The following is a 25,547-nucleotide window of genomic DNA, read 5'->3' on the forward strand; positions in this document are numbered from 1 at the left end:
TTAGTCATTATAGCTATTTGATATACCAAGAGGCTTTGCCTTGAGAACATTAAGTAACAAGTTAAGACCTAGTAGATGTCAGTCTCCAGACTTTCTGTCCAGGGGTTCTTTCTACTTCTATTCTTAACCGATGTGAAAATTTAGGGTGGGAAAGGATATGTAGCTTAAACCAGGAAGGAAGGAGATAAGAAAACACTGATTATGAAGGAGAATGAATTAGTAAATGGACAGATAGGACTTTATAATACTAGGAAGAGGAGAGTTAGTTTCCTAGTAAATGGGTCACTCCTGTGCCTCATAGGGACAATCAGAAGGGTAACCTGGCCATTTTAAAGTGACAGACAGGGCACTTTGGGCCAAGATGGAGGTGTAGGTAGATATATTTTGCCTCCTTGCACAACCACAACAAGGACAACAAATTTAAAAACAAAAACAACCATATCTGCCAGAAAATTGAACTGTATGGAAGTCCGAAAACCAAGGAGTTAATGAAGAAATATTCATCCAGACTGGTAGGAGGGGCAAGATGAGCAGCTAGGGTGGAGAGGATGCATGGCAGGACAGCAGCAGGAGGACTGGGTGGGCCCACATTTGTGTGTGGATAAATGGGGAGGGACAACTGGGGAGTGGGACAGACCGCGCAACCTAGGATTCCAGCGCAGGGGAATAAAGCCTCAAAACCTCTGGCTATAAAAATCTGTGGGGGTTATGGCAGTGGAAGAAACTTACAGCCTCACAGGAGAGCTCATTGTAGCAACCCACAGGGTCCTGAAATATACACAAACCCACCCACGCAAGAATCAGTACCAGAGGGGCCCAATATTCTGTGGCTACCAGGGGAAGTGACTGAAAGCCAGTTGAGAGCGGAGTAAGTGGTATTGTTCTGTCTTCGACCATTCCCCTCCATACAGCACCACAACTCAGCAGAGTGGGTTGTCCCAACCTGGAAAATACCTAAGGCTCCACCTCTTACTATGTAACATGTGTGTTGAAACAAAGAAAATGGCCCAAATGAAAGAATAGATCAAAGCTCCAAAAATAGAACTAAGTGGCGAAGACCTAGCCAACCTATCAGATACAGAGTTGAAAACACTGGTAATGAGGATGCTCACAAAAATGATTGAGTACAGCTGCAAAATAAAGGAAGCACTGAAGGCTACACAAAGTGAAATAAAGAAAATACAGGGAACCATCAGTGAGGGGAATGAAACTAGGACTCAAATCAATCATGTGGAGCAGAACGAAGAAATAAATATTCAACCAGAACAGAAGGAAAAAACAAGAATTAAAAAAAATGAGGAGAGGCTTAGGAGCCTCTGGGATAACTAAATGTTTCAACATCCGAATCATAGGGGTGCCAGAAGGAGAAGAGGAAGACCAAGAAATTGAAAACTCATTAGAAGAATAATAATGGAGAATTTTCCCAATCTGGCGAAGGAAATAGACTTTCAGGAAGTCCAGGAAGCTCAGAGAGTCCCAAAGAAGTTGGACCCAAGGAAGCACACACCAAGGCACAACACAATTACATTAGCCAAGATTAAAGGTAAGGAGAGAATCTTAAAAGTAGCAAGAGAAAAGGAGAGTTACTTAAAAAGGAGTTCCCATGAGGCTATCAGCTGATTTCTCAAAAGAAACTTTGCAGGCAAGAAAGGTCTGGAAAGAAGTACTCAAGGTCATGAAAGTCAAGGACCTACATCCAAGATTACTCTATCCAGCAAAGCTCTCATTTAGAATGGAAGGGTAGATCAAGTGCTTCCCAGACATAGTCAAGTTAAAGGAATTCATCATCACCCAGCCCTTATTATATGAATATTAAAGGGACTTATCTAAGAAAAAGAAGATGAAAACTATGAACAGTAAAATGACAACAAACTCACAACTATCCACAAATGAAGATACAAAAACAAAGCAAACAACTAGAACTGGAACAGAATCACCTGGAGGGTTTTCAGCAGGGAGGGGGAGGGGGCAGAGTGGAGGAAAAGATACAGGGAATAAGAGGAGTGAGTGGTAGGTTCATAATAGGAAGGGGGAGGCTAAGAATAATATAGGAAATGGAGAAGCCATAGAACTTAATATGTATGAACCATGGAAATGAACTAAGGAAGAGGATTCTGGTGGGGGTGTGTAGGGCAGAGCATAATAAAGGGGAGAAAAATGGGACAACTGTAATAGAATAATCAGTAATATGTACTTAAAAGTGACAGACATATGGGGACTGTGCTCATAAAAGTAGAGCGTCTTTATGTGGCACACAAGGGCAAGCTTATTTTGTTACTTACCTTATCAGCCTGGATTTTCAGCGTTTGCTGCTATGAATGCTAGGGTAAGGTTTTATTTTTTATCATATTTATTTGTTTGACTAAGTATATGAACATTGTATAACAATCAGCAGTAGAGGGTATACACTGAAGCCCTGGCTAGTGTGACTGAGTAGATTGAGTGATGGACTGCAGACTGAAAGGTCACCGGTTCAATACCCAGTCAGGGCCTATGCCTGGGTTGTGGGCCAGGTCCCCAGTAAGGACTGCATGAGTGGCAACCACACATTGCTGTTTCTCTCCCACTCTTTCTCCTTCCCTTCCTCTCTGTCTAAAAATAAACAAATAAAATCTTTTTAAAAACAATAAATAAATGAAATCTTTAAAAAACAGATAATAAGCCTGTTGGTGAGGATGTAGAGGAAGTGGAACCACTGTGCACTGTTGCTAGGAATAAAATCTGGTTTTTTATTTTATTTATTTTTTAAAGATTTTATTTATTTTTAGAGAGAGGGGAAAGGAGAAAGAGGGGGAGAAACATCAATGTGTAGTTGCCTCTTGCACCCCTCTGGTCCACAACCCAGGTATGTGTGGAAACTGGGAATCAAACTGGTGACTTTTTGGTTCGCAAAGCAGTACTCAGTGCACTGAGCCACACTAGGCAGTGCCATTTTTAATTATTTTTTATGTTAAGCTCCCAAGAGTAAAATCACTGTGTCATAAGGTTCAGTCCTTTTAAGGTTGTCATATTTCTTTCTAGAAAGATTGTGCTAGGTTATAGTCCCATCACCAGTGGATAACTTTACCCTCTCCTTTTACCACATTGGATATTATACATTCTTTTAATTACAAAGGTAGTACATTGCCCATTGTTTTAAAAATTAAAATAGTACTATTAAAATTGAAATAGTTTCAAAAGCACTCTCTTCTCCCTGAAATCACATTCTCTGACAGGGGTAGTGTCCAACCTTTTAGTGTCTCTGTGCCACACTGAAAGAAGAATTTTCTTGGGCCATACATTAAGTACACTGCAACACATAATCACAAAATAAAAAATCTCGTGATGTTTTAAATAAATTTATAATTTTGTGTTGGGCCACATTCACAGCCATCCTCGTGTGCATACAGCCCGCAGGCTGTGGGTTGGACACCCCTGTTCTAGGAGTGACTAGTAATAATGGTTTGATGTATATTTTCCCAGACCCTTTTTTACATATGCACAATCTTACATCTTAAAATACATATGGAGCCCTGGCTGGTGTGGCTCAGTGGATTGAGGGTGGGCTGTGAGCCAAAGGGTTACTGGTTTGATTCCCAGTCAGGGCACATGCCTGGGTTGTGGGCTGGGTCCCCAGTAGGGGACACATGAGGGGCAAACTCACATTGATGTTTCCCTCCCTTCCCCTCTGTCTAAAAATAAATAAATAAAATAAGAAATACATATGCATACTTTAAAAAAACACAGTGGGTTCATAGTGTATATAATGATGTTAGACAACTCAGCTTTTTTCATTCTGTGATATATTTCTTAACAATTATATTACCTAGAATAAGTATAACCATAGTTTAAGGATTTCTGCATTAATAAAAATCAGTTATATCTATTTTTTCACAAGTAAGTAAAAAACTGCATTGATCTTCCTCATACATATGTTCTTCAGTATGTGTACAAGCAATACTACAGGATAGAGGCTTAGAAATGAGGTTGCCAGCTGAAAGGGTTTGTGCATTTAACAATGGAAACAAGCACTGCCATATATATCCAGTTTATGCTCCCACAAACAGTGCATGAGAGTGTCTAGTTCCCCACACCTGTGCTGGTATTATCAGTTTTTCATTTTTGACTGGTTATGTCACTTAACTTCCATTTGTTTTATCACTAGTACGGTTGGGCTTCTGCTAGTTTTTTTTTTTTTAAGATTTATGTATGTATGTATTTATTTATAGAGGGAAGGGAAGGAAAGGGAGGGAGAAAGAGAGAGAGAGAAACATCAGTGTGTGGTTGCCTCCCACATACCCCCGACTGGAGACCCAGCCCACAACCCAGGGATGTGCCCTGACTGGGAATCAAACCAGCGACCCCTTGGTTCCCAGGCCCGCACTCAATCTACTGATCTACACCAGCCAGGGCCTGCTAGGTTGTTTTTTTTTTTTTTAAGTCATCTGCATTTCCTCTGCAAATTGCCAGTTCCTAATTCTTTGTGCTTTATTCTCTTGAAGTGTGTCTTTTTAAAGCTGATTTGTAATGTTCTGTGTAATACAGATATTAATTCTGTTACTAAATGCAAATGATTTTTCAACTTATTGTTTGCCTTTTTATTCATTTTTGTGCTTGTGCCACAGAAAAGTTTAGTCAGGTCTCTTGATCTTTCTGTTTATGGCTTCTTAGGCGTCCTGACCCTAATAAAAAATATTCTCCTTCATTTTCCTTTGTTACATTTGTAATTTTATGATTGGAGTTTTATCCATCTCTAATTTTTCATATGGGCTCAGGAAATGCATCTCATGTTTTTTCTAAACGGGTGGCCAACTGTGCCATTAATCTTTCCCTTATTCATTTGAAATGCCTCCATTATAATATTCTGGATCCCCTCATATATATATATATGGGTCCATTTTATTTTTTTTATTATGAAATTTTGTTTACTTCAGTATATGGTGAGACTTACTGGGGTCTAAAAAGACCATAAGAGTGGAAGGAAAGAATGCTTGAAAAGATTAGGTTTATCTTTAGATTTTAGTTCAAATGTAATTTCTGTAGGTCTATTTTCCTTTTTTTTTTTCAGATTTTATTCATTTGTTTAGAGAGAGGGAAAGGGAGTTTCGAAAAAAGAGGGAGAGAAACATCAATCGGTTGCTTTTCACACATCCCCAACTAGGGACCTAGCCTGCAACCCAGGCATGTTCCTTGACTGGGAATCGAACCGGCAACTTTTTGGTTCACAGGCTAGCGCTCAACCCACTGAACCACACCAGCTAGGGTGGGTCTATTTTCAATCTTGTTTTCTCTTCAATCTTGTCTTCTCTTCTGCTGATATAAGAAGTCTGTATGGAAAAAGTCTAGCTATTGTTAATACAACAAGAATGGTTTGGCCAACATCCTCCATATAACTGGGCAGCCAAGGAGAGCAGGCTGGAATGTGCATGCATGAACAATAACAACTTCACTGTACTAATCTGTGGGGGTGGCAGATGCTGTTGAGTGGCCATCTGTACTGTGTGGTCATCACATTCAAAATGACTGAGCAAGGAAAGCAATGAATCTGCATCAGATTTTGCATTAAGCTTGAACATTCCTCCCTGGAAACTATTCGGATGATTCAGAAGGCCACAGCTATGGGCAACTACTGATTGGCAGGCAGCTTCATCAGGACAACATGCCCGCTCATGCATCACCCCTCCTGCCAAGTGTTTTGGCAAAACATCAAATCTCCCAGGTGACTCGGCCTCCCTACAGTGCAGATTTGGCACCCTGTGGCTTCTGGCTTTTCCCAAAACTAAAATCACCTATGAAAGGGAAGAGATTTCAGACTGTTGATGAGATTCTGGAAAATATGACAGGGCAGCTAATGGCAGTTAGGAGAACTGTGTGAGGTTCCAAGGTGCCTACTTTGAAGAGGACTGAGGCATCATTTTTCTATGTACAAAGTGCCTTGTATCTTGTATCTTCAGTAAGTGTCACTATTTTTCATAGTGTATGGCTGGATACTTTCTGGGCAGACCTCTTATATCTATTCCTGTGCCTGTGTTTTAACTGCTGTTGCTTTATAGTATGTTTAGATCTTTTTAGAAAAGATCTTTTATTCCATATTGTACTTTTACTCTTCCAGAAAACCATGAAATCAACTTTTAAGTTTCATTTTATTGGAGTTGTGTTAAATTAGGTTAGTGGCAACTGATATCATTCTAATGTTGATCCTGTTTATCCAGAAGCATGGTGTATCTGAACATATTTGTGGGACTTCTTTTATATTTCTATTTTTAACACATTTTGCTGAGTTAATTGTAGTTTTCTATAACTATATTAAGTCTGCTGTTTTGATAGGTCAAGTGATATATCACTTAATTTACACTTCTTTGACTCTAGAGAAAGCAAACTTTCTAAAAGCATATTCTCTTCTGCGGGTTATTTGATCATATGCTTGATCCATTTATCTGTTGGAGTCTTAATCATTATGAGCTTATATCATAAGGATACTAATCCTTTGTCATAGGTACAAAAGATATTTTTTCAGTCACCTTGTAATTTTATCATTTTTTTTCTCTTTCAGAAGTTTGAAAGTTTTAATATAGTTAAATCTATCATTTTTTTGTGATTTTTTTTTACTGTTGCTGTTATGCAGTCCTCTAAAATTTTATACTGAATGATTTCATATTTAAGACAGACAATGCCCTAGCTGGTGTGGTTCAGTGGACTGAGTGCTGGCCTGGGAACTGAAAGGTTGCCAGTTCGCTTCCCAGTCAGGGCACATGCCTGGGTTGTAAGCCAGGTCCCCAGTAGTGGGTGCATGAGAGGCAATCACACACTGATATTTCTCTACCTCTCTTTCTCCCGCCCTTCCCCTTCTCTAAAAATAAATGAATAAAATCTTTTTAAAAATACAGACAAGTATGCTCTAGGGGAAAACCAATCATGTTGGCCCGATAATGGAATCAGTTAAGTAATTGCTTTATAGATGTTTAATGATACAATATTATTATAATTTTATTGATTGTCTTCATTGTAAATAACAATATCATATATTACAAATGATATAGTATTTATAATTATTGAAACACCTGTTTATGATTTTTCATTTTCAAAAATAATTTTTTTCATTTTGAAAATATTTTTCATTTTCAAAAATCATTTCCTTATGATTTTTCATTTCTTAATTTCATTAAGAAATTTTAATTTTTGGTAAGTGTAAGTAATTGTTCTAACAGCTTTAATGAAATTCTGGATAGAAAATTGTCAGTTTGACTGTTGAAAGTAAGTGGTGTATTCTGATATGAAATTTGCTATAAGGTTAAGATTAGAAGATATCTTTAATTGATTTGTTTGTCTTCACAAGATTTATTTACATGAAGTTGTCTTATTGCCTCTAAAACACTATCCTCTAACTTTTACTTTTTCCTTTTGTTTCCTTCCTCAAATCCTATAATAGTTTTGAGATGTATTGACACAAATTTGTATTAGCTGTTTTGCAAACAGTCTAAGGTTCTCAGTTCCTGAAGTTTATATATTTAAGTATACTAATTTAATTACTTTTTTCTTATCATAATGAATCTACTTCTATTTCTAAAAAAAAAAAAACCTTTCACAGTATTTATTAGGAAAGGCCGGCATAGGAGTTGATAGGCTTTCTCATTAAGAAAGTAGTCCCTGGAATTATAATCAGTAACTTATAGTACAAAAAGAAATGAAGAAGGTATTAGAGATGTGTGTAAAATTTTCTATAGTTTGACCTCAGTCAAGTGAACATTAGCTTTTTATATTTTTTGAGCACTAAATATGTTATCTTAGATACAGTAGGCTTTTAATAAATAAAATATTTGTAGTGAACAACTAAATGAAACACGTTCCATTAATGGAATAAATTGTAAAAATGCTGGGAAAAGCAATTCTGAAATTTCTACATATTTAATTTAATCCATTAAAGTATGTATTGCAAACCTGTAACATAGCTTTTCTACCACTTATGTTAGAAATTGTTATGTTAATTTTATACTTAGTATTTATTAGTTGATCAGTTAGTTCACTAGAGGTTGAGTTCCTTGTTGAATTTGATCATTTGATTTTCGTGATAGTTGACAGAGTTATCTATCAAGAGTAGTGCTGTCCGGTAGGCTTTTCTGGGATAGAAACATTCTATGTCTGTAATGTCCAGTAGAGACACATCTTGCCACATGTGACTAATAAGCACTTGAAATGTGGTCGGGGCAATGGAAGAACTGAAGGTTTAAGTTTACTTAATTATAAATGACTTAAAAAATAAAATAAATGACTTAAATTTTTAAAAGCCTCATGTTGCTAGTGGCGACTATATTAGTACAGATATACTTTTTTTTTCCATTTTGTTTTCTGAGTTGTTCTAAGTTTATTTTCTAGGTAAGTCTTTTGATTTCACCAACAGTGTGAGGTAAAGCTGTAAAATCTATGGTAAAAAAATACATGAGCTAATTTTAAAGTTAACTTATAAGAGTTTAGAAATATTTCCTGAATTATGTGTGCAGTCAAGATCACAGAACTCATTTCTGTAGAATTATAAATTCAATGGAAATAGTTTTTCAGTGATTATAATAAAAGTATTTTTATTTGATTTTTTTGCATTTATAAGAAATATTAGGTTGCTGTATTGAACATACCACAGACTATTTCTCCTCATTTCTGAAGGCAATTTCATCCTTAGGAGAAATCTATAGTCTAAAGATCCATGAACTAACATTCATTTTAAGATTGGTCCGTGTAAAGCTTATGTTCATTTTTAAGCAGCTGATTTAGAAGAAAGCTTTAATGAGCATGAACTGGAGCCCGCATCACCTAAAAGTAAAAAGAAAAGTCGCAAAGGAAGGCCACGGAAAACTAATTTTAAAGGGCTGTCGGAAGATACCAGGTCCACATCCTCCCATGGAACAGATGAAATGGAAAGTAGTTCCTATGTAAGTAGAAAAATGTTGTATTCTTACTTGTTGCACTATGAATATTTCATTTAAACCGTGCCTATCGGTAAAATTCATCATTTGAAATGTTGACTAAGCTTGATCAGTACTAATAGCCTATTTTAAAGGATTTCTTAAGAAGTTTTTTTCTCTTTTATATTTGCAGAGAGATAGGTCTCCACACAGAAGCAGCCCTAGCGACACCAGGCCTAAATGTGGATTTTGTCATGTAGGTGAGGAAGAAAATGAAGCAAGAGGAAAACTGCATATATTTAATGCCAAGAAGGCGGCTGCACATTATAAGTGTATGGTAAGCATGGTTCATTTTATGTGCTTTTAAACCCAAGTTTTCTGAGAAGCATTTAGCTAGTGAGCAAATTTGGTACTTTCCTCTCCAGCGTTAGTGTTTTATGATTATGAATAGTATATCCTATAATCCTAAATCTTCATAAAGTTTAGATTTTTAAAAAATAGTCTTTATAATTTAGTAGGGTTTACATTCTAATTATACTCACCATATTCTAGATAACCTATAATTAAGGTTATCTAGAATATGGTGAGCTCATCATGAAACACATAACATGTTCAATATCCACTATAACCTGGTAGATATCTCTCATTGTACGTCATACACTGTATTACAGTTAATTATGAGCATCTCTTCCTTAATAGTCTTAAATTCCTTGAAGATAAGAATTGTATCTTATTTTTGCATTCTTAGTATATAGTATACATAAACTTTTTTGAATTAGACTGTATGGAGTTACTCATCCCATTTGTGATTAGGTTTTAAAATATGTATTATTTATACCAGAGGTTCTTAACCAGAGATTAAGTGTATATTTACCTTGGGAAGGGTGTTAGATTTACCTGGGGAGCTTTTTCCAAAATTTATACCCTAGGAGTAAATTCCAAACATGTCTTGTTTTAGGGAAAGAAATCCCCAGGTAATACAGATCTGTATCAATGGATGAAATTTGCCAGTTAAAACTATTTTTTTAAAACTTTGTGGATCTGTAAAACATTGGAGATGACAGCATGACACTGTTGAAATCTACATTGTTTAATAAAAAGTATTTGATTTTAGTTCCACACTGGCAACATTAATTTTATTTCATTCTTTTTATTTGGGGTTATCTTTTAATCAGATGTAGGAAAAGATTAAAAACACTTGAATCAGTACTTGATTATTCAGGAAAAGTCATCTTTCTCAGAATATTAAAGTAATATAACACATACTTAACCATTTTCTCAAAAGGATTCTGAATATTAAATGTTCTTGTATTTTTTTCTCCTCTAGTTATTTTCTTCTGGCACCGTCCAGCTCACAACAACATCAAGAGCAGAATTTGGAGATTTTGATATTAAAACTGTTCTTCAGGAGATTAAGCGAGGAAAAAGAATGGTCTGTGGTTTTACATTTATGCTATGCAACATTTTGCTTTTGACTTTCTGCTTTAATATAGAACACAGCTCAAATTGGTCTAGTCATAAATTTACATAAAATGGTTCACATGTTAAAACACAGTATCTATTTGACTTATTTGTAATATAATAAAGGATGCTGGTGTGACTGAAACTTACTCCTTTTTTATGTAACTTCATTACTTAAGAGAGTTACACTGAGCTTTTTATATTTTAGGGTATTTGAGAGTCTTAATAAAAAATGAAGATGTGAGTGTAATGCAACTTACAGAGTTTAAAATGTTAATATTGTTTAAGCATGCCTAAAGAAAAATTCCCTGACCCCAACAGAGCACTGAGAACCTCCACATGTTATTATTCATTCTTTTTTTTTAATAAAAGGAAAGGATTTTTTTGAGAGCTTTCTGTTTAGTTAAAGTTCATATGCAGTTATATTTCTTAAAATGTTTATCATAGCTTTAAAGTTTTCAGTAAAATGTGCCTAAGTCTCATGTTTTTAAGCATACTGAATTACTAATAAATAGCTTTAAGTGATATCAGCATCTTTATTGATCACTTACCCCTTTACAGTTTATGAGTATTATAAGATGTCATTGGAATGCAAAATCATTTCTTTAAGGTAGCAGTTATCTGTAGAAATGACTTTAATTTTAGAATTTTTTTATTGTGAAAATTTCTAAACGTATCAAAATAAGAAAGACTAGTAACACACATCTGTCCATCACCTTGACTCATCAGTTACCAAGACTTTGCGGCACTTGTTTCATCAATGCATTTTAATCTTGTTGCTTGAAGTTTTTTAAAGCAGAGCTGAGACTTCATATCATTTCACCTCTACACATTTCAGTATGTATCTCTTAAAAGTTGGACATTTCTTACCTAACCACAGTGTCATTACACTTTATAAATTAACAATGAGTCCTCAGTGTTATTTACCACTCAGTTTGTATTTGCATTTCCTCAGCTGTCTCAAAACCATCTTTTCAAAGTTGATTTGTGTGAATCAGAACCCATAGGAGGTTCATACATTACCTGTGGTTGCTATACCTTCAGTGATCCAGGGCACGCCCACCTCCCTGTCTTGTTTCTTTTTGTTGTATGCCATTGGCTTGTTGGAGAAAATTGATTGGTTGTCCTATAGACTATCCCACATGTTTTTATTTGTCTGTTTGCTTTTTCATGATGCCATTTAACTTCTCCCTCAATTCTCCAGATTTTCTTTTAAAGTGAAGTTAGGCGTAAAATCTTGATTTTTAGATTCAGTTTCAACATTTTGAGGGGTGAGAATATTTCACAGGTGGGAGTATATCATCCATATTTTATCACATCAGACAACTCATGATGTCTGACCCTTGGATTCAGGTGGTGAGTCTGACCTCTCTGTTGTGAAATCCCCCTCCGTTCTTTCACCTAGTGGTTTCAGGCATTGATGATCTTTGCCTGAGTCCATTAGAAATGACTGATTCTTTGTGTAACTGCACTTTTGAAGGTATGATGATTATTGATATCCATTTAAATCCATTTCAGTTTATTGATACTTCAATTGCATTTTAAAAATGAAACTCCTTTAAAATAATGTATGGACTGAAAAGGGGAGGAAAATCACTTCATCGTATCATAAGGATAGTGTTGTATCATATAGCTGAAGTCCAAATAGGTGGCTGTAATAACAGTTCACTTCTTTTTTTTTTAGGATTTTATTTATTTATTTTTAGAGAGTGGTGGGGAGGGAGACAGAGAGGGACTGAATTATCAGTGTGTGGTTGCCTCTTGTGTGCCTCCTAGTGGGCACCTGGCCTGCAGCCCAGGCATGCACTCTGACTGGCAATCGAACCAGTAACCTTTAAGTTTGCAGGTTGGCACTCAGCCCACTGAACCACACCAGCCTGGGCACAATTCAGTTCTTTTGATCAGCTTATTTATCACTGCATTGTTGAGTGTTAGGGTAAGCACTAACCTAGCATTTCTCCAAGTGTTCTCCAAAGGACATTAGTTCATCATGATGATCCATCAGCACTGGCTGCTGTGGTTCAGTGGATTAGCACGGGCCTGTGAACCAAAGGGTTGTTGGTTTGATTTCCCATCAGGGCACATGCCTGGGTTGCGGGCCAGGTCCCCAGTAGGGAGAAAGTGAAAGGCAACCACACAGTGATGTTTCTCTCCCTCTCTTTGTCCTTCCTTTCCTCTCTGTCTAAATAAATAAAAATAATTTTTAAAAAGATACTCCACCAGCTCTCCAAACATAAAATGGAATCTGGAGTTCAGTAAACTTAGGAACCCTTTACTATACCCACCTTCCTAGAGAAAAGGTTGTAAGAAGTTCCCCTATTAAGCAATCTGTATAAAACTAGCATTTCTCAAACTTCTTCAATTGGACATGAGACCCTTTTGTCAACATTCACCTTTTAATCTGAGAACATTCTTGAGGCAAAGCTGATCTAGGCCCAATTGAGGAGTCTTGAAAAGTTTTCAGCTTCTTTAGTCACCCTTTGCTCTTTTGTCTATTTGGTAGCAATCCCTGTGTTGGGGGAATTGCTTTCCTTTCTTCTGATTCCATAATAGGAAAGGAACTGATTCCAGGGAGGAGAAGGAAACCATGAAAATATAGAATAACATTCTTTTTGTGTTTGGCAGTATTAAGAAGTGTCCTTTTATGTTTCGATGTCAGATTTCTAATGGTTAGTACAGTTAAATAATGGAAACATCAGGAGATGACTTAATATTACAAAATCTATCACAGTATGGTTTAAATTGCTGCATAATTTAATACATTGCTATATAATAAGTTCAGTGAATTCTTTTTCAATAGAAAATTGGCTGTTTTCTTTGTAAACTGGAATGTTTGGCTGAAATATGACAAAAATAGAAAAAACAAGCTTTGAAATAATGCTTATAATTATTCTTTCTCTTCCCTTAAACAGAAGTGCACACTTTGCAGTCAGCCAGGTGCTACTATTGGATGTGAAATAAAAGCCTGTGTTAAGACTTACCATTACCACTGTGGAGTACAAGACAAAGCTAAATACATTGAAAATATGTCACGAGGAATTTACAAGTAAGAGAACAATTGTCCATTTTCCTAAAATTGTCAGTAAGTAACTGCCTAAATATAGATGACATTCGTTTACTTGGTCACTGTTTTTAGATGGTATTTAGCAAAGTATAGAATCATGAGGAATCCGTGTAAGAATGAGTACTGCCATTAGCATTTCCTCCTGACTATACAACCATGGATAAGCAGTCATTCAACTAGTATATATTATGCTTACTATGTGTCAGGCATTGTACCAGTATCTAGGCATAGTGTAGTGATCAAAACAGACATAGATTGTGTCCTCATGAAGCTTAAAGTCTAGTGGGAGAGATATATTAATGAAATGGTCACATAACTACATATACAATTACAAACTACATAAGTGCTTCTATAAAGGATACATTACCAAGTGCTATAAGGACGTTTAACAAGGAAGACCTAACCTAGTCCATAATTGGAGAGTTTTTAGGAATTTCCTTAAGGAAATAGTGCTTGAGATGAGATCTGAAGGGCAAAGATGAATGTGGGTTTTGGGAAAGCATTCTAGGCAGAGAATGGGACAGAAACAAGGGTACAAATGGGGAGTGAGTTAGGAGGCTACTGCTGAGGGGCCAGGTGAGAATTGCTGGGACCTTAGAATAGGATAGGCTTATGATGAAGATAGAAGATGCTCATGGAAGAATGATGAAAGAGTAAACTTTGAAGCCCTGGCTGGCGTAGCTCAGTGGATTGAGCGCGGGCTGGGAACCAAAGTGTCCCAGGTTCAATTCCCAGCCAGGGTACATTCCTGGGTTGCAGGCCGTAACCCCCAGCAACTGCACATTGATGTTTCTCTCTCTCTCTGTCTCCCTCCCTTCCCTCCCTAAAAATAAATAAATAAAATCTTTTTAAAAAAAGAGTAAACTTTGGAGATTTGGGATTACATGTTATTCTTCCCACTTTTTTAAAGATTTTTTTTTTTTATTTTTAGAGAGAGGGGAAGGGAGGGAAATATCAGTGTGTGAGTGATACAGGGATCAGTTGTCTCTCCTATACCCTGAACTGGGGACCTGGTCCACAACCCAGGCATGTGCTCTGACTGGGAATCTAACTGGTGACCCTTTGGTTTGTAGGCTAACAATCCAATGAGCCACACCAGCCAGGGCCAACACCCATGAATTTTAAAGTAAGCTAACAAGAGTGCTTTTGATAAGTTAGGATTATTAATAAAGCGTTTATGAGGAAACAACAGCAAATAGCTTATTTAGTATTAAAGGGACAATGGTCCTTAACCAGGGCTGAACCTCAAAATCATTTGGGGTGGATAGAGCACTCTTTAGAAATGTTCTTTGTCTGTTCCTCTTCTTCAGAGATTTAGATTGAGTAGGTCAAAGCCCAAACCATGTAATTTGATGACGCTCCAGGTGATTCTCACATTCATCTCTAATTGAAAACCACCCTACTAATATACTTTTATTTGGATCAGGATCAAGACAAGGGAACCAGCAACCAACATTGCTCTCAATGTCCTCTTGCAGGGTTAAGTCAGTGCAACAAGAAAAAAAAAGATGTATAATAAATACTGTGAAGGGAAAAAAACTGTCAGTGTTATTAATATCATTGTCTACCAAGGAAATCCAAAGGAATCAACTCTGAATTTATTAAACTTAATAATTGCTCAGTAAAGTTGATGGCATATGAGATGAATTTTTAAAAACAATTCCAGTAATAACTAGTTAGAAACAATAAAAGAAAATGTCTACTTCCCACTCCACACATATACTAAAGGTGAACCTTTCCTTGTTTAAAAAAATTAGCATTTTATACAGGCAAAATATACTACATTCCTTGATGGACAGACTCAACTTTGAAAGATAGCTATTCTCCCCAAATTAATTTATATATTTAACACACCTTAAGTGAAATCTGGACTTTTGAAAATTTTGTTTATAAGAGTAAATGTGGTATTATTTTTTGTTAGTAATTATTGTTACCTTATATAGCAAGGAAACAGAAGCTTGAATAAGGTAGAAGTTTGTCTCTCTCCTCAAACATTCAGAGGAAAGCTGTCCAGATGTGGTAGGCAGATTTTCATTGTTACTGGGGACCCAGATTACCATCCTTCTGCCTCTCTCATCTTTGGGGCCTACTTCCTTAGGAAGTAGGAAGAAGCAGGAACAAAGGAAAATGGAAGGACAAAGTGGCTATTCCTCCAGCTAAATCTAACTTTAATCAGCCTTCTTGGAAGTTCTATACACACACTTCTGCTCAGCATCTCATTTGTCACATGTCCAAAGGAGGCTGAGACATGTACTCTTAGTAGGAACATGGCTACCCAGATAAAATGTAGTTTAATACTACAGGGGAAGGGATAGAAAAGGGGTATTGGGGTAATGAACTAGTCTTTATCACAACAAGCCAAGAAAAATTTTAATGCAATCTCCTATTAGATATTAAAACCTATTGTACAGTAATTAAAACAGTGTGGTAGTGGCATAATGACAGATCCCAAGAAACAGATCCATATCTTTGTTGGCAGCTTATAAATAATTATGGTAGCATTTTGTATCTGTGAAGACTGGATGAATTATTCACTGCCTGACATTTATACAATTGGCTCTCCATGTAGAAAATGTAACTTGAATCCTTGTCTCAGACTGTACCCCCAGAACAGATTTTAGATGGATTAAAAATCTTAATTATGGCCCTGGCTGGTATAGCTCAGTGGATTGAGTGCGGGCCTGCAAACCAAAGGGCTGCTGATTCGATTCCCAGTCAGGGCACATGCCTGGGTTGTAGGCCAGGTCCCCATTGGGGGGCACGTGAGAGGCAACCACACACTGATGTTTTTCTCCCTCTCTTTCTCCCTCCCTTCCCATCTCTCTAAAAATAAATTAAGTAAAAGCTTTATAAAAGAAATTTTAGAAAAATCTTAATCATAAAGAAAAATCAGCAGGAAATAAAGGAGAATTTTTCTATAATCAAGGAAAGAAGTCCTTTCTAAGTGTGATAGGATACTCAAATTTTATTGGACTACATTAAACTTAGGCTACATAAAGAGAATTCCAAATCATTAAGAAAAATACAACCCAAATGGGCAAAGTATATGAGCATGTAATTAATAGAATAAATAATCATGGGTTGGTTATAAGCATGTGAAAAACTGTTCAACCTTATTAGTAAACAAGGAAATGAAATTAAAACAAAATCTTAGAAATTTTTGCCTATCAGATGGGCAAAGATTAGTAGAACTTATATTATCTAATGTTAGCTAGGTTCTAGAGGCAGGCATTCTCATTGGATGTTTAGGCAGAATGTTAAATTGGTACAACTTTTTAGGAGAGTAATTTATCATTCTCTTTGTAGGGACTTATCTCAGAGAAATAAGCAGATAGCACAAGGATGTATCTGCAAGAAGTATCATTGTATTATTATTAATGATTGCTACTATATCCACAAGGGCATCTTAGACCTATAATAAGGACTGACCAAATTACCATAGATGGCATCACTCTACTCAAGAGAGGAACTGCAACTTGCCAGCAGGACAGCATCAAATATTCGTCTTCTGTGGGTGTCCTTGCAGTAGTCAGTATAGTAGCACAGCTCAGGTCCAATAAGACAGGAACCACATGGAGTGGGCATGGGATCCACCCTGGCTAAAAAGCTTCATACTCCATGAGAGCCAGCATCTCTTATATGTTATATAGGCATACATAATTTTCAGGTTATACCACAAAGAGGACCAAAGGTGGATTCATATGAAAATATTTATAATTGTCCCAATCAAGATAGAGTCTACCAATTGAAGGGTAATATAGCTTAGTAAAATAGTTGACACACTCATTTTTCAAAGTTGCCAGGGTTAACCAAAGGTGAAATTGTCATGAAGAATGGGAAAAGATTTATGTTGACCTTCTATCTATAATAGCAAAATCAAAAAGAAATGCAATAGCAAAATAAAAAAATAAACCAGAATGTTCATCAGGATACTTAATGAATTTTAGTTCATGCACATAGTGAAATACTGTTAAACAGTTAAGGAGTGAAGTAGATCCATGTGTAGAGTGTTGAAGAGGTATTTCTGTGATAGTCAGGGGGAAAATAAGTTGTATATGTGTACATGAGTATAAGATATTAATACTTTTTGTATATAATTATTAGGAACATATTCAGTAAATAGTTGTTACCTCTCATTTGTTGCATATAAATGGAGGCAAAGAGGCAATTTTATATTCTTTATACTGTGCTGTTTGGATATTTTTATGAGTAAAACATCATTATTTTCCCTGGCTAGTGTGGCTCAGTGGATTAAGCATGGGCCTGGGAACCAAGGGGTCGCTGGTTTGATTCCCAGTCAGGGCACATCCCTGGGTTGTGGGCTGGGTCTCCAGTCAGGGGTGTGTGGGAGGCAACCACACACTGATGTTTCTCTCTCTCTCTTTCTCCCTCCCTTCCTCTCTCTAAAAGTAAATAAATAAAATTTTTTAAAAATCATTTTTAAAGGGTAGTTCTTTTTTTAAGATTTATTTATTTATTTTTAGAGAGGGGAAGGGAGGGAGAAAGAGAGAGAGAGAAACATTAATGTGTGGTTGCCTCTCACGTGGGCCGCAACCCAGGCATGTGCCCTGACTGGGAATCGAACCTGCAATGCTTTGGTTCGCAGCCCGAGCTCAATCCACTGAGCTATGCCAGCCAGGGCTAAAAAATCATTATTTATAGTAACAATTAATATTTGAAAATATCAGTCCTGTTTTAAACATCTAAAATCAGATATATAGAGAATTGTTATATTTAAGTTTTAATTTTATTTAAGTATTTTTAGTATAATAGTTATTCATTTTTGTTTTGGGAAAATGAAAAATATAGATGAGGACAAAATACAATGTCAACTCTAATTCTGTCACCAGAGATAATGATTTTAAATCTTGGAATACTTTCTTTAGACATTTGTGTGATTTTATATATGAGTATATTTATAAAAACTAGATTTTATTATATGCACTGTTTTCCACTTACTACCCCCAAGACGTTTTTTTCTGTGACATTAGTTTTATATCACAATGTTAATGGTTTTATAGTATTCCGTTGTATGGGTATATGAGATTGGTTAATCGATTCCTTTCTTAGACATTTAGGTAGGTTTTTTTTTTTACTTTTTAACTATTAGAAAACCATGTTGCAGTGGCCATCTCCAAACAAAAATATTTGGCCCTAGCTGGTGTGACTCAGTGGATTGAGCACCAGTCTGAGAACCAAAAGGTCACTGGTTCAATTCCCAGTCAAGGGAATCCCAACCCAAGCCCATGGTTGGGTTGCAAGCCAGGTCCCCAGTGAGGGGCGCATGAGAGGCAACCACACATTGATATTTCTCTTCTTCTCTTTCCCCCTCCTTTCCCCTCCCTCTAAAAATAAATAAATAAAGCCCTGACTGGTGCAGCTCAGTGGATGGAGCATGGGCCTGTGAACCAAAGGGTTGCTGGTTTGATTCCCACTGGGGGCACATGCCTGGGTTGCAGGTCAGGCCCTCAGGCATGTTAGAGACAACCACACACTGATGTTTCTCTTCCTCTCTTTCTCCCTCTCCCACTCTCTAAAAGTAACTAAAATCTTTAAATAAATAAATAAATTGAAATAAAAAAAAACTTTAAAAAATAATAAAATAAATTTTTTCTAAAATCAACTTATAATATGGATTCCAGATCATTTTATCATGGAGACCATTGAGTTAAAATAACAGTCCATATGCATGTAGTAGTTTATGGAAAGAATAGACAAATAGGAAATGCAAGGAGGAATATTTCTGAATAAAGTGGCTTTCTCCTATCTGGCATTTTTGGCTGCCTTTCTGGATTCTGAATATATTCATAATAAAAGGGTACAAAGGAAGATTACATAGTGATTCCTTTTATCCTGTTTTAATTATCTTTATTATATATTTAAACTATTTAAATATGTATTTTTAAAATGTCAGTCTCCCGCTGTAGAAAAGTAAGTTCAGTGACAGCAGTAGTCTTGTTTGACCAGTCAGCACCTGTGGCCTTGATGTCTAGACTGGTGAAAGACACGTAATGGGCCTACGGGAAATAGTGCTTGAGTGGAAACTAATCCCTTAAAAGATTAAAATTTGTTCTAATAACAAAGGGCTTATCCTTTTAGATGAAACTCTTGCTATAAAAAATTTCAAAAGTATACAAAAATAAAAATAATATAACAACTGCCCGTCTCAGTGGGTACTAAGTTACTGCCATAGTTGTTTCATCTGTTTTACTTTTTTCCTGGGGTATATTGAAACAGAACCCCAGATTCTTTGGTCATTTTACCCCCATATACTTCAGTATGCATCTCTGAAAAGTATGGGTGTTCCTTATCTAATCACTATGCCATTATCATACTTTTTAACTTCACATCATCTCATATTCAGTTCACACTTCCCCAGCTGTCTTGAAAATGTCCTTCTAGACTTAATTTGCTCAAATCTCAATACATACAAGGTCTCTACATTGCATCTGGTGTCTGTGTCTCTTAAGTCTTTCTTTTTAATTTTTTTTTTATTTTAATCTTTGTTCAAGTACAAGTCTTTCTATATAGAGCAATCTCCTCCACTCCATCCCATCTCTTACTGCTACTTGTTGAAACACCTTAGTAAGTTGTCCCCTAAAAGTCTTACATTCTCAATTTATCTATTTGATTTGTTAAGAGGCCATTTACCTCATTTTTCTGCCCCTCCATATTTTCCATAAACTATAAGTTGGTTCAAAAGCTTAATTATATTCAGGTTGTATTTTTGGGAAGCTACTTCATAGCTGCACTATGTAGGAGTCTTTTTTTAAAAAAATATTTGTTTTTAGAGAGAGGGGAAGGGAAGGAGAAAGAGAGGGAAACACCAATGTGTGGTTACCTGTCGTGAGTTCCCTGCTGGGGACCTGGCCTGCAACCCAGGCATGTGTCCTGACTGGGAGTTGAACCAGCAACTTTCCAGTTTGCAAGCTGGCACTCAATCCACTGAGCCACACCAGCCAGGACAGGAGTCTCACTCTTGATATTTGAACTCATGATTAGAAAAGATGTGATTCCCAATGTGCAGTGTGAGCAGATTACATACACAATATAATTTCCTATGTACTTTTAAATAATGTGTGTGAAACTTTACAGAATTGGGATCTTTCATTTCTGTACCTTAACATTGACACTTTCAAGTTGGTCAAAATTTGTTTTTTATTGTTTTAGTCTTAAAACATTTTTAAAATTTTATTTTTCAGTTGCAGTTGACATTCAATATTATTTTATATCAAAAACTTTGTTTTTAATGTTATTGGGTAAAATTAGGGATTGAGTGAGTATATGTGGTGACTTTCATGCTAAAGCAAAGGTTTAATTTCAGATGAACTTTTAATATCTCATTAATAGAGTACTATTCTATCTTTTAGATAGAAGTGTACCTGTAAGTAATTATGAAGTGTTCTTAAGTGTGAATGAGGAAGTCCATGTTTTAAATGGACACCAACCTCATCTACTAATGACATAAATATATTCTCATGAACACTGGCAAAACATTTTGAGATTTTTATCTTTCATCATTGTAGACTATATTGTAAAAATCATAGTGGAAATGATGAGAGAGATGAAGAAGATGAGGAACGGGAGAGTAAAAGCCGGGGAAAATTAGAAATTGATCAGCAACAAGTAACTCAGCAGCAACTTAATGGAAACTAGGTATGAAAGTTCATTATATCGGATCTGTTGTCACAATATAATACACACTGATAAAAACATGTTGAAGTAATGGTGTGCAGTATGATTTTTTAAATGTTATTATGTTTAGTTGAGCATGTTACTAGAATGCTAAGGATTGTGTAAGCTTGCATAGTTTTTTAAACTAGCTGATTTTGTAAGAGTAAAAACAAGCTATCTACTTTATCTATAAATGTAGTTGTAATGTCAAATCAGTAAGATATTCTCACTCCTCAATAACATTATATTTATTGTTTTCCCGTCAAGCATCATATTTTACATTTTTTTATCATCTTTTAAACAGGTTCATGGGACAGAGTTAGAAAACTGGGAATGAATAAGACATCCATAACTACTATTCTTTTTTTCCACTGTTTTCTAAAATCAAAAAGGGTTTGTAACTTTTTACTGCCCAAGTCTTAGATCCTTCATTGAACTGCTTAAAAACGTCTTGTTTGTTTTATGAGCCTTCTTCACTAGATGGCAGAATTTCACGTGTTGATAATACAATAGCCGTAGTTTGCAGTTTCTGGGAAGCAATTGAAACACTATTAACCCTGTGTATAGTGTCAACAGTTAAAGCAGACATTGAAATGAAGTAAGCTTCATTTTTCATTTGGACTTAAGAAAGTTCTGTTTAGAGTATCTAAGTTTGTTTAGTGGTTTCATACTGGAGGGAAAGCATAAGCGAATTTTACTTTACAGTGCAAACACGCCTCTGGTTGCAACACATGAGAATTTGTGATTTTTTTGTTCACACTCAAGTAATGGAGGCTAGAAATGAAGAGAACTTTATTTTTCTCTTGGCTTTGACAGCAAATGCTAAAAATTTCTTGCAAGAAGTGTGCTAAAGCATTTCATTTAGTTCCTGTTCAAGTTTTTCTCACTGACCAGCATGGACTCAGGCAACTGGTGATTGTAAGCTATGAGCTCTAGTGCTTATGCCAAAATTCTCTTGACAGTAAACCTCTTCTTTTTTCATGTTATACAAAGAGCTTCTCGCAAAATGATTGGATCCTTTCAAGTTTAAACTAACATTTGGAAACAGCAAATTAAACCTTTTTAAAAATTTAAAGGGTTACCACTCACTGAGGACTTTAGCCACCATGTCTGAAACCTATTCCTCTCAAGTGCCGTGTTGTGTGGAACACTTCCTATATTGGCCCAAAGTATGTAAGGAGGTCTCATGTGCTCTAGATGTAAAAACCAGTCTTTGCATAAAACAGTATTTATTTTTAATTTTGTGACCACTATTTTTAAAACCTTATTTAATTTTTTTAATGTTTTCATGCAGTGCTTTGCTTATCTATCCAATAGGCTTCTGTGCCCTACTTTGCCTCTGGTAGGGCTCATTGTTGTTTTATGGATCATCAGAATTGTTTCTCAAAGCCTAAGAATCCAGCTTTTTAGAAAGGATTTTTCTCACTGGCATTTCTAGCTAGTGAAATTTTCTTCCATTTATCTTCTGAAGCACATTTATATATTTCTTTATAGTAAAACCAAAAAAAACCTTTTGTTGTGGTCTGCCTAATATTACCATAGCACCTCATGATTAAGGGTAGGGATTCTGATATCTGAATTATTAGTTAACCTACCACATTAAAGCAAATTAGCAAACAAGAAGTAATCATGTTAACTTGATTGTACATCAAGGTATTTTTTATCTTATGGAAAAGCATTTTTAAAATGTAACAGATGGAAAATTACACTGTGCTTAATGACTGATTTTTTTAACTGCTAGTCCCTTAAAGACAGAGTTGTCAATGTGTATTCATACATTTACATAAATCGAGGGACTTGATGATTGCTTTATTTTAACCATCTTTTTTTAGAAGGAAATTAGCTTTAGTAGTTGGTTGCTCTCCCTATATGTTCTTCTCTTCTTGCTCTAAATATGCTATTGGGTTTCTTTGTGTGTATGTGATGAATTTTTCAAAATTCACCATGACTTGAAGTGCAACAACAGATCTAGATGTTTGTTTACCAAGCTATGTGACTTTTCCCAAAGGATCTCTACTTTATTCCCTTACAACAGCTTGAAACCTGTTATTTTAAATCTTTGAATCACTGTGTCTAGATCATTTTTACTTTATACGCCATCAATTTACCCGGGAAACAATGGAGCGCCTTCATTTTTGGACAACTACTGTAATGATGTTTTTAGGAAAAATGGAAGGCGCCAGGGGTAATAATGGCCAGTCAATAATCACATAATAGACTTCAAATACTATAGCTTTCAGTCAATAGATTTGTTATGTAATCAAGTGTATGATTTTGTATGGGTTTCTTCATACTCTTTCTCTGCCACTAGCAACCAGAATAGCACTTTACCTTTTGGTTGACTAGGTAAGTGGCTGGCTACCTATTTTTCTCACTGTGGTGTGATTGGCTACATAATCTTTCATTAAAAAATTGAAATGTAAATTGAAGTCACATGAAAAATCACCTTTGGTCGTAAACCTCCAATATTGATTTTCTGTCCATGTTTGTCACATGCTGAGTAAAAGTGCCTTACAATGTAAAAATTGTACAGTACTTATGTTCCCAAGTAGCATCATCATCTTCTGGGTAGTAATTACATTGTGGTATGAGTATTTAGAAAAATGGACCTCAGCAGTATATTTACTGTTCATCTCTTAAGTCCTTAACTGTAGTTTTAATAAGCATGACATTATTTGATAAGTATATAACATTTACATCATTTCAAAAAAGACTGCCATGACTGTGTTTTATGCATATTTTAGCTTGAAGTTTTGAAGCATCTTTTCTTTTTTCCTTTTTTCTTTTTTTCCTATTTTCGTTTTGTTTTTGTTATTGATATTAAACAGTGTAATCTTTGCAAGCGTATATTGAAGATTATTCTGGAGCATTTATTGCCTTACCAGAAATGTTAGTAAGAAATGTTCTTTAGAGTAGAAAGATAGACTTGAGTTTCTATACTTTAATAAGAGCTCTTTGTTCCTTGGGGGGGGGTGGGAGGTGAATTTTACTTTCATCTCAATTTATTAAAAACCCACAGCTGAAATACATTTTATTTCAAAAATCAGCAATTTTAGGATTTCAGACAGTACTTTCTCAGGAGTACATGCTACTCAAGATATTAACAGAATAACAAGCTATGTAGATCTACTGTTGAATCAGAATCTATGTACTTGAACAAATGTGTGAATCTTAAATATCTCAAAGCAAAAGAAAAGTGTTCTTCTAGAATGTTGCTTTTTTTAAAAAGCGCTAAAGTTAGACCAAGGTATACAGTTTTGTTCTAACAGACATTTAGGTTAATTGTAAAGATAAGGAATGCATTATGGGTCAAAATCAAACATTCCTCTCATGTTATGTATATTTTGTTCCTGTTATATTGGCTTTATTTTCAAAATTGTAGTTTGTAGTATTAGTTTCCTTTTATTGGTATTGCATATACTATTCATTCAATAAATGAGTTATGACTTTCATGTTTGTATGTATGTCTTTTTGTGAAGGGGTATGATGAAGCTTATTTGTAACAGCAATAGTATTGTGCTCCTTTTAGTCTTGCTTTATTTCAAGGTGAAATGCTTAGTTTGTTTAATAACTTGTTAAACAAGTATGAGAGAGAGAGAAATGTGAATTTGAGTTTACCTAAAAATTTCACAACATAAAAGGTTTTATCGTGGAGAAAAACAGCAATATATCAAATACAATAGAACTATATTACATCTTGGTTCTCTTACATGATTCAGATCCCTAAGACCTAAATTGCATCCTCTAGAACTTAGTTAAAAGGTGGTCTTCAAATAAACCAAAACACCTAGTACAGTTAATCTGATTGGTAATAAGGATGCAGGATTAACATCTTTGTCATAAAGGTATTTCACCTTATAGATTTAAAATTACTCCCTTTCCCATGGACAGCTTGCTTCTTGTACAGTGCTCATATCCAGGGCCGAAATCAAAGTTTTAATTAGTGCAAAGTGCTCATCCCATACACACATTTTGTAACCTGCCTTCCCACCCAAGAGGGGGGCAAAATCAAGCAATAGGTTCTGATTAATGCTGCAACAATAGAATGATGTGCCTTCCTGCCAGTGTTACCCAATAGTGCTTGTGTGTGTGTGTGTGTGTGTGTGTATGTATGTGTGTAAAATCCATTATTTAGTTTCATTTCAGTTTCCACCATAAAAATATGGAGAAAGGAGTTATGTGGTTTTCTTTAGCTAATTGAAACTATTGACAGCTGGATGGGGGATTATTTTGGTGTTTTGTTGTGTTTTCTTTTTCAGCTGCAGTCATCAATTGCTGAGATTATTCTAAAACATAAACCTGGTAGAATTTCCTAGGAGAATTCTATGTCCAGCAAATGGTTAGTTCATCTTTTTAAGAGAAAACCCCAATCAATCTTATATTTATATATTAGGGCCTCACTCACACACAGTGCTGATTTACCTATCAACCAATGCTACATAATTTTGCCTTGTTCACATAATGACATAACT

At 35.6% G+C, this 25,547-nt stretch overlaps 1 protein-coding gene across 2 annotated transcripts in view; it reads left to right on the top strand.

Annotated features, from left to right (window-relative positions):
• The window catches only part of PHF6 (PHD finger protein 6), a 52,142-nt gene extending 27,615 nt beyond the window's left edge, over positions 1-24,527 (top strand). Inside the window, exons 6-11 of one of the 2 annotated variants that reach the window (XM_028522206.2) lie at positions 8,734-8,903; positions 9,070-9,213; positions 10,204-10,308; positions 13,250-13,383; positions 20,928-21,057; positions 21,380-24,527. In XM_028522206.2, coding sequence (XP_028378007.1) covers positions 8,734-8,903; positions 9,070-9,213; positions 10,204-10,308; positions 13,250-13,383; positions 20,928-21,057 — 683 coding nt within the window. In that variant the 3' untranslated portion in view covers positions 21,380-24,527. The remainder of the gene's footprint in view (positions 1-8,733; positions 8,904-9,069; positions 9,214-10,203; positions 10,309-13,249; positions 13,384-20,927; positions 21,058-21,379) is intronic. The other variant, XM_028522204.2, reaches the window with a different exon arrangement.
• Positions 24,528-25,547: the final 1,020 nt, after the last annotated feature.

The sequence above is a fragment of the Phyllostomus discolor genome, chromosome X (assembly GCF_004126475.2).
Source record: "Phyllostomus discolor isolate MPI-MPIP mPhyDis1 chromosome X, mPhyDis1.pri.v3, whole genome shotgun sequence".
NCBI lineage: Eukaryota > Metazoa > Chordata > Mammalia > Chiroptera > Phyllostomidae > Phyllostomus > Phyllostomus discolor.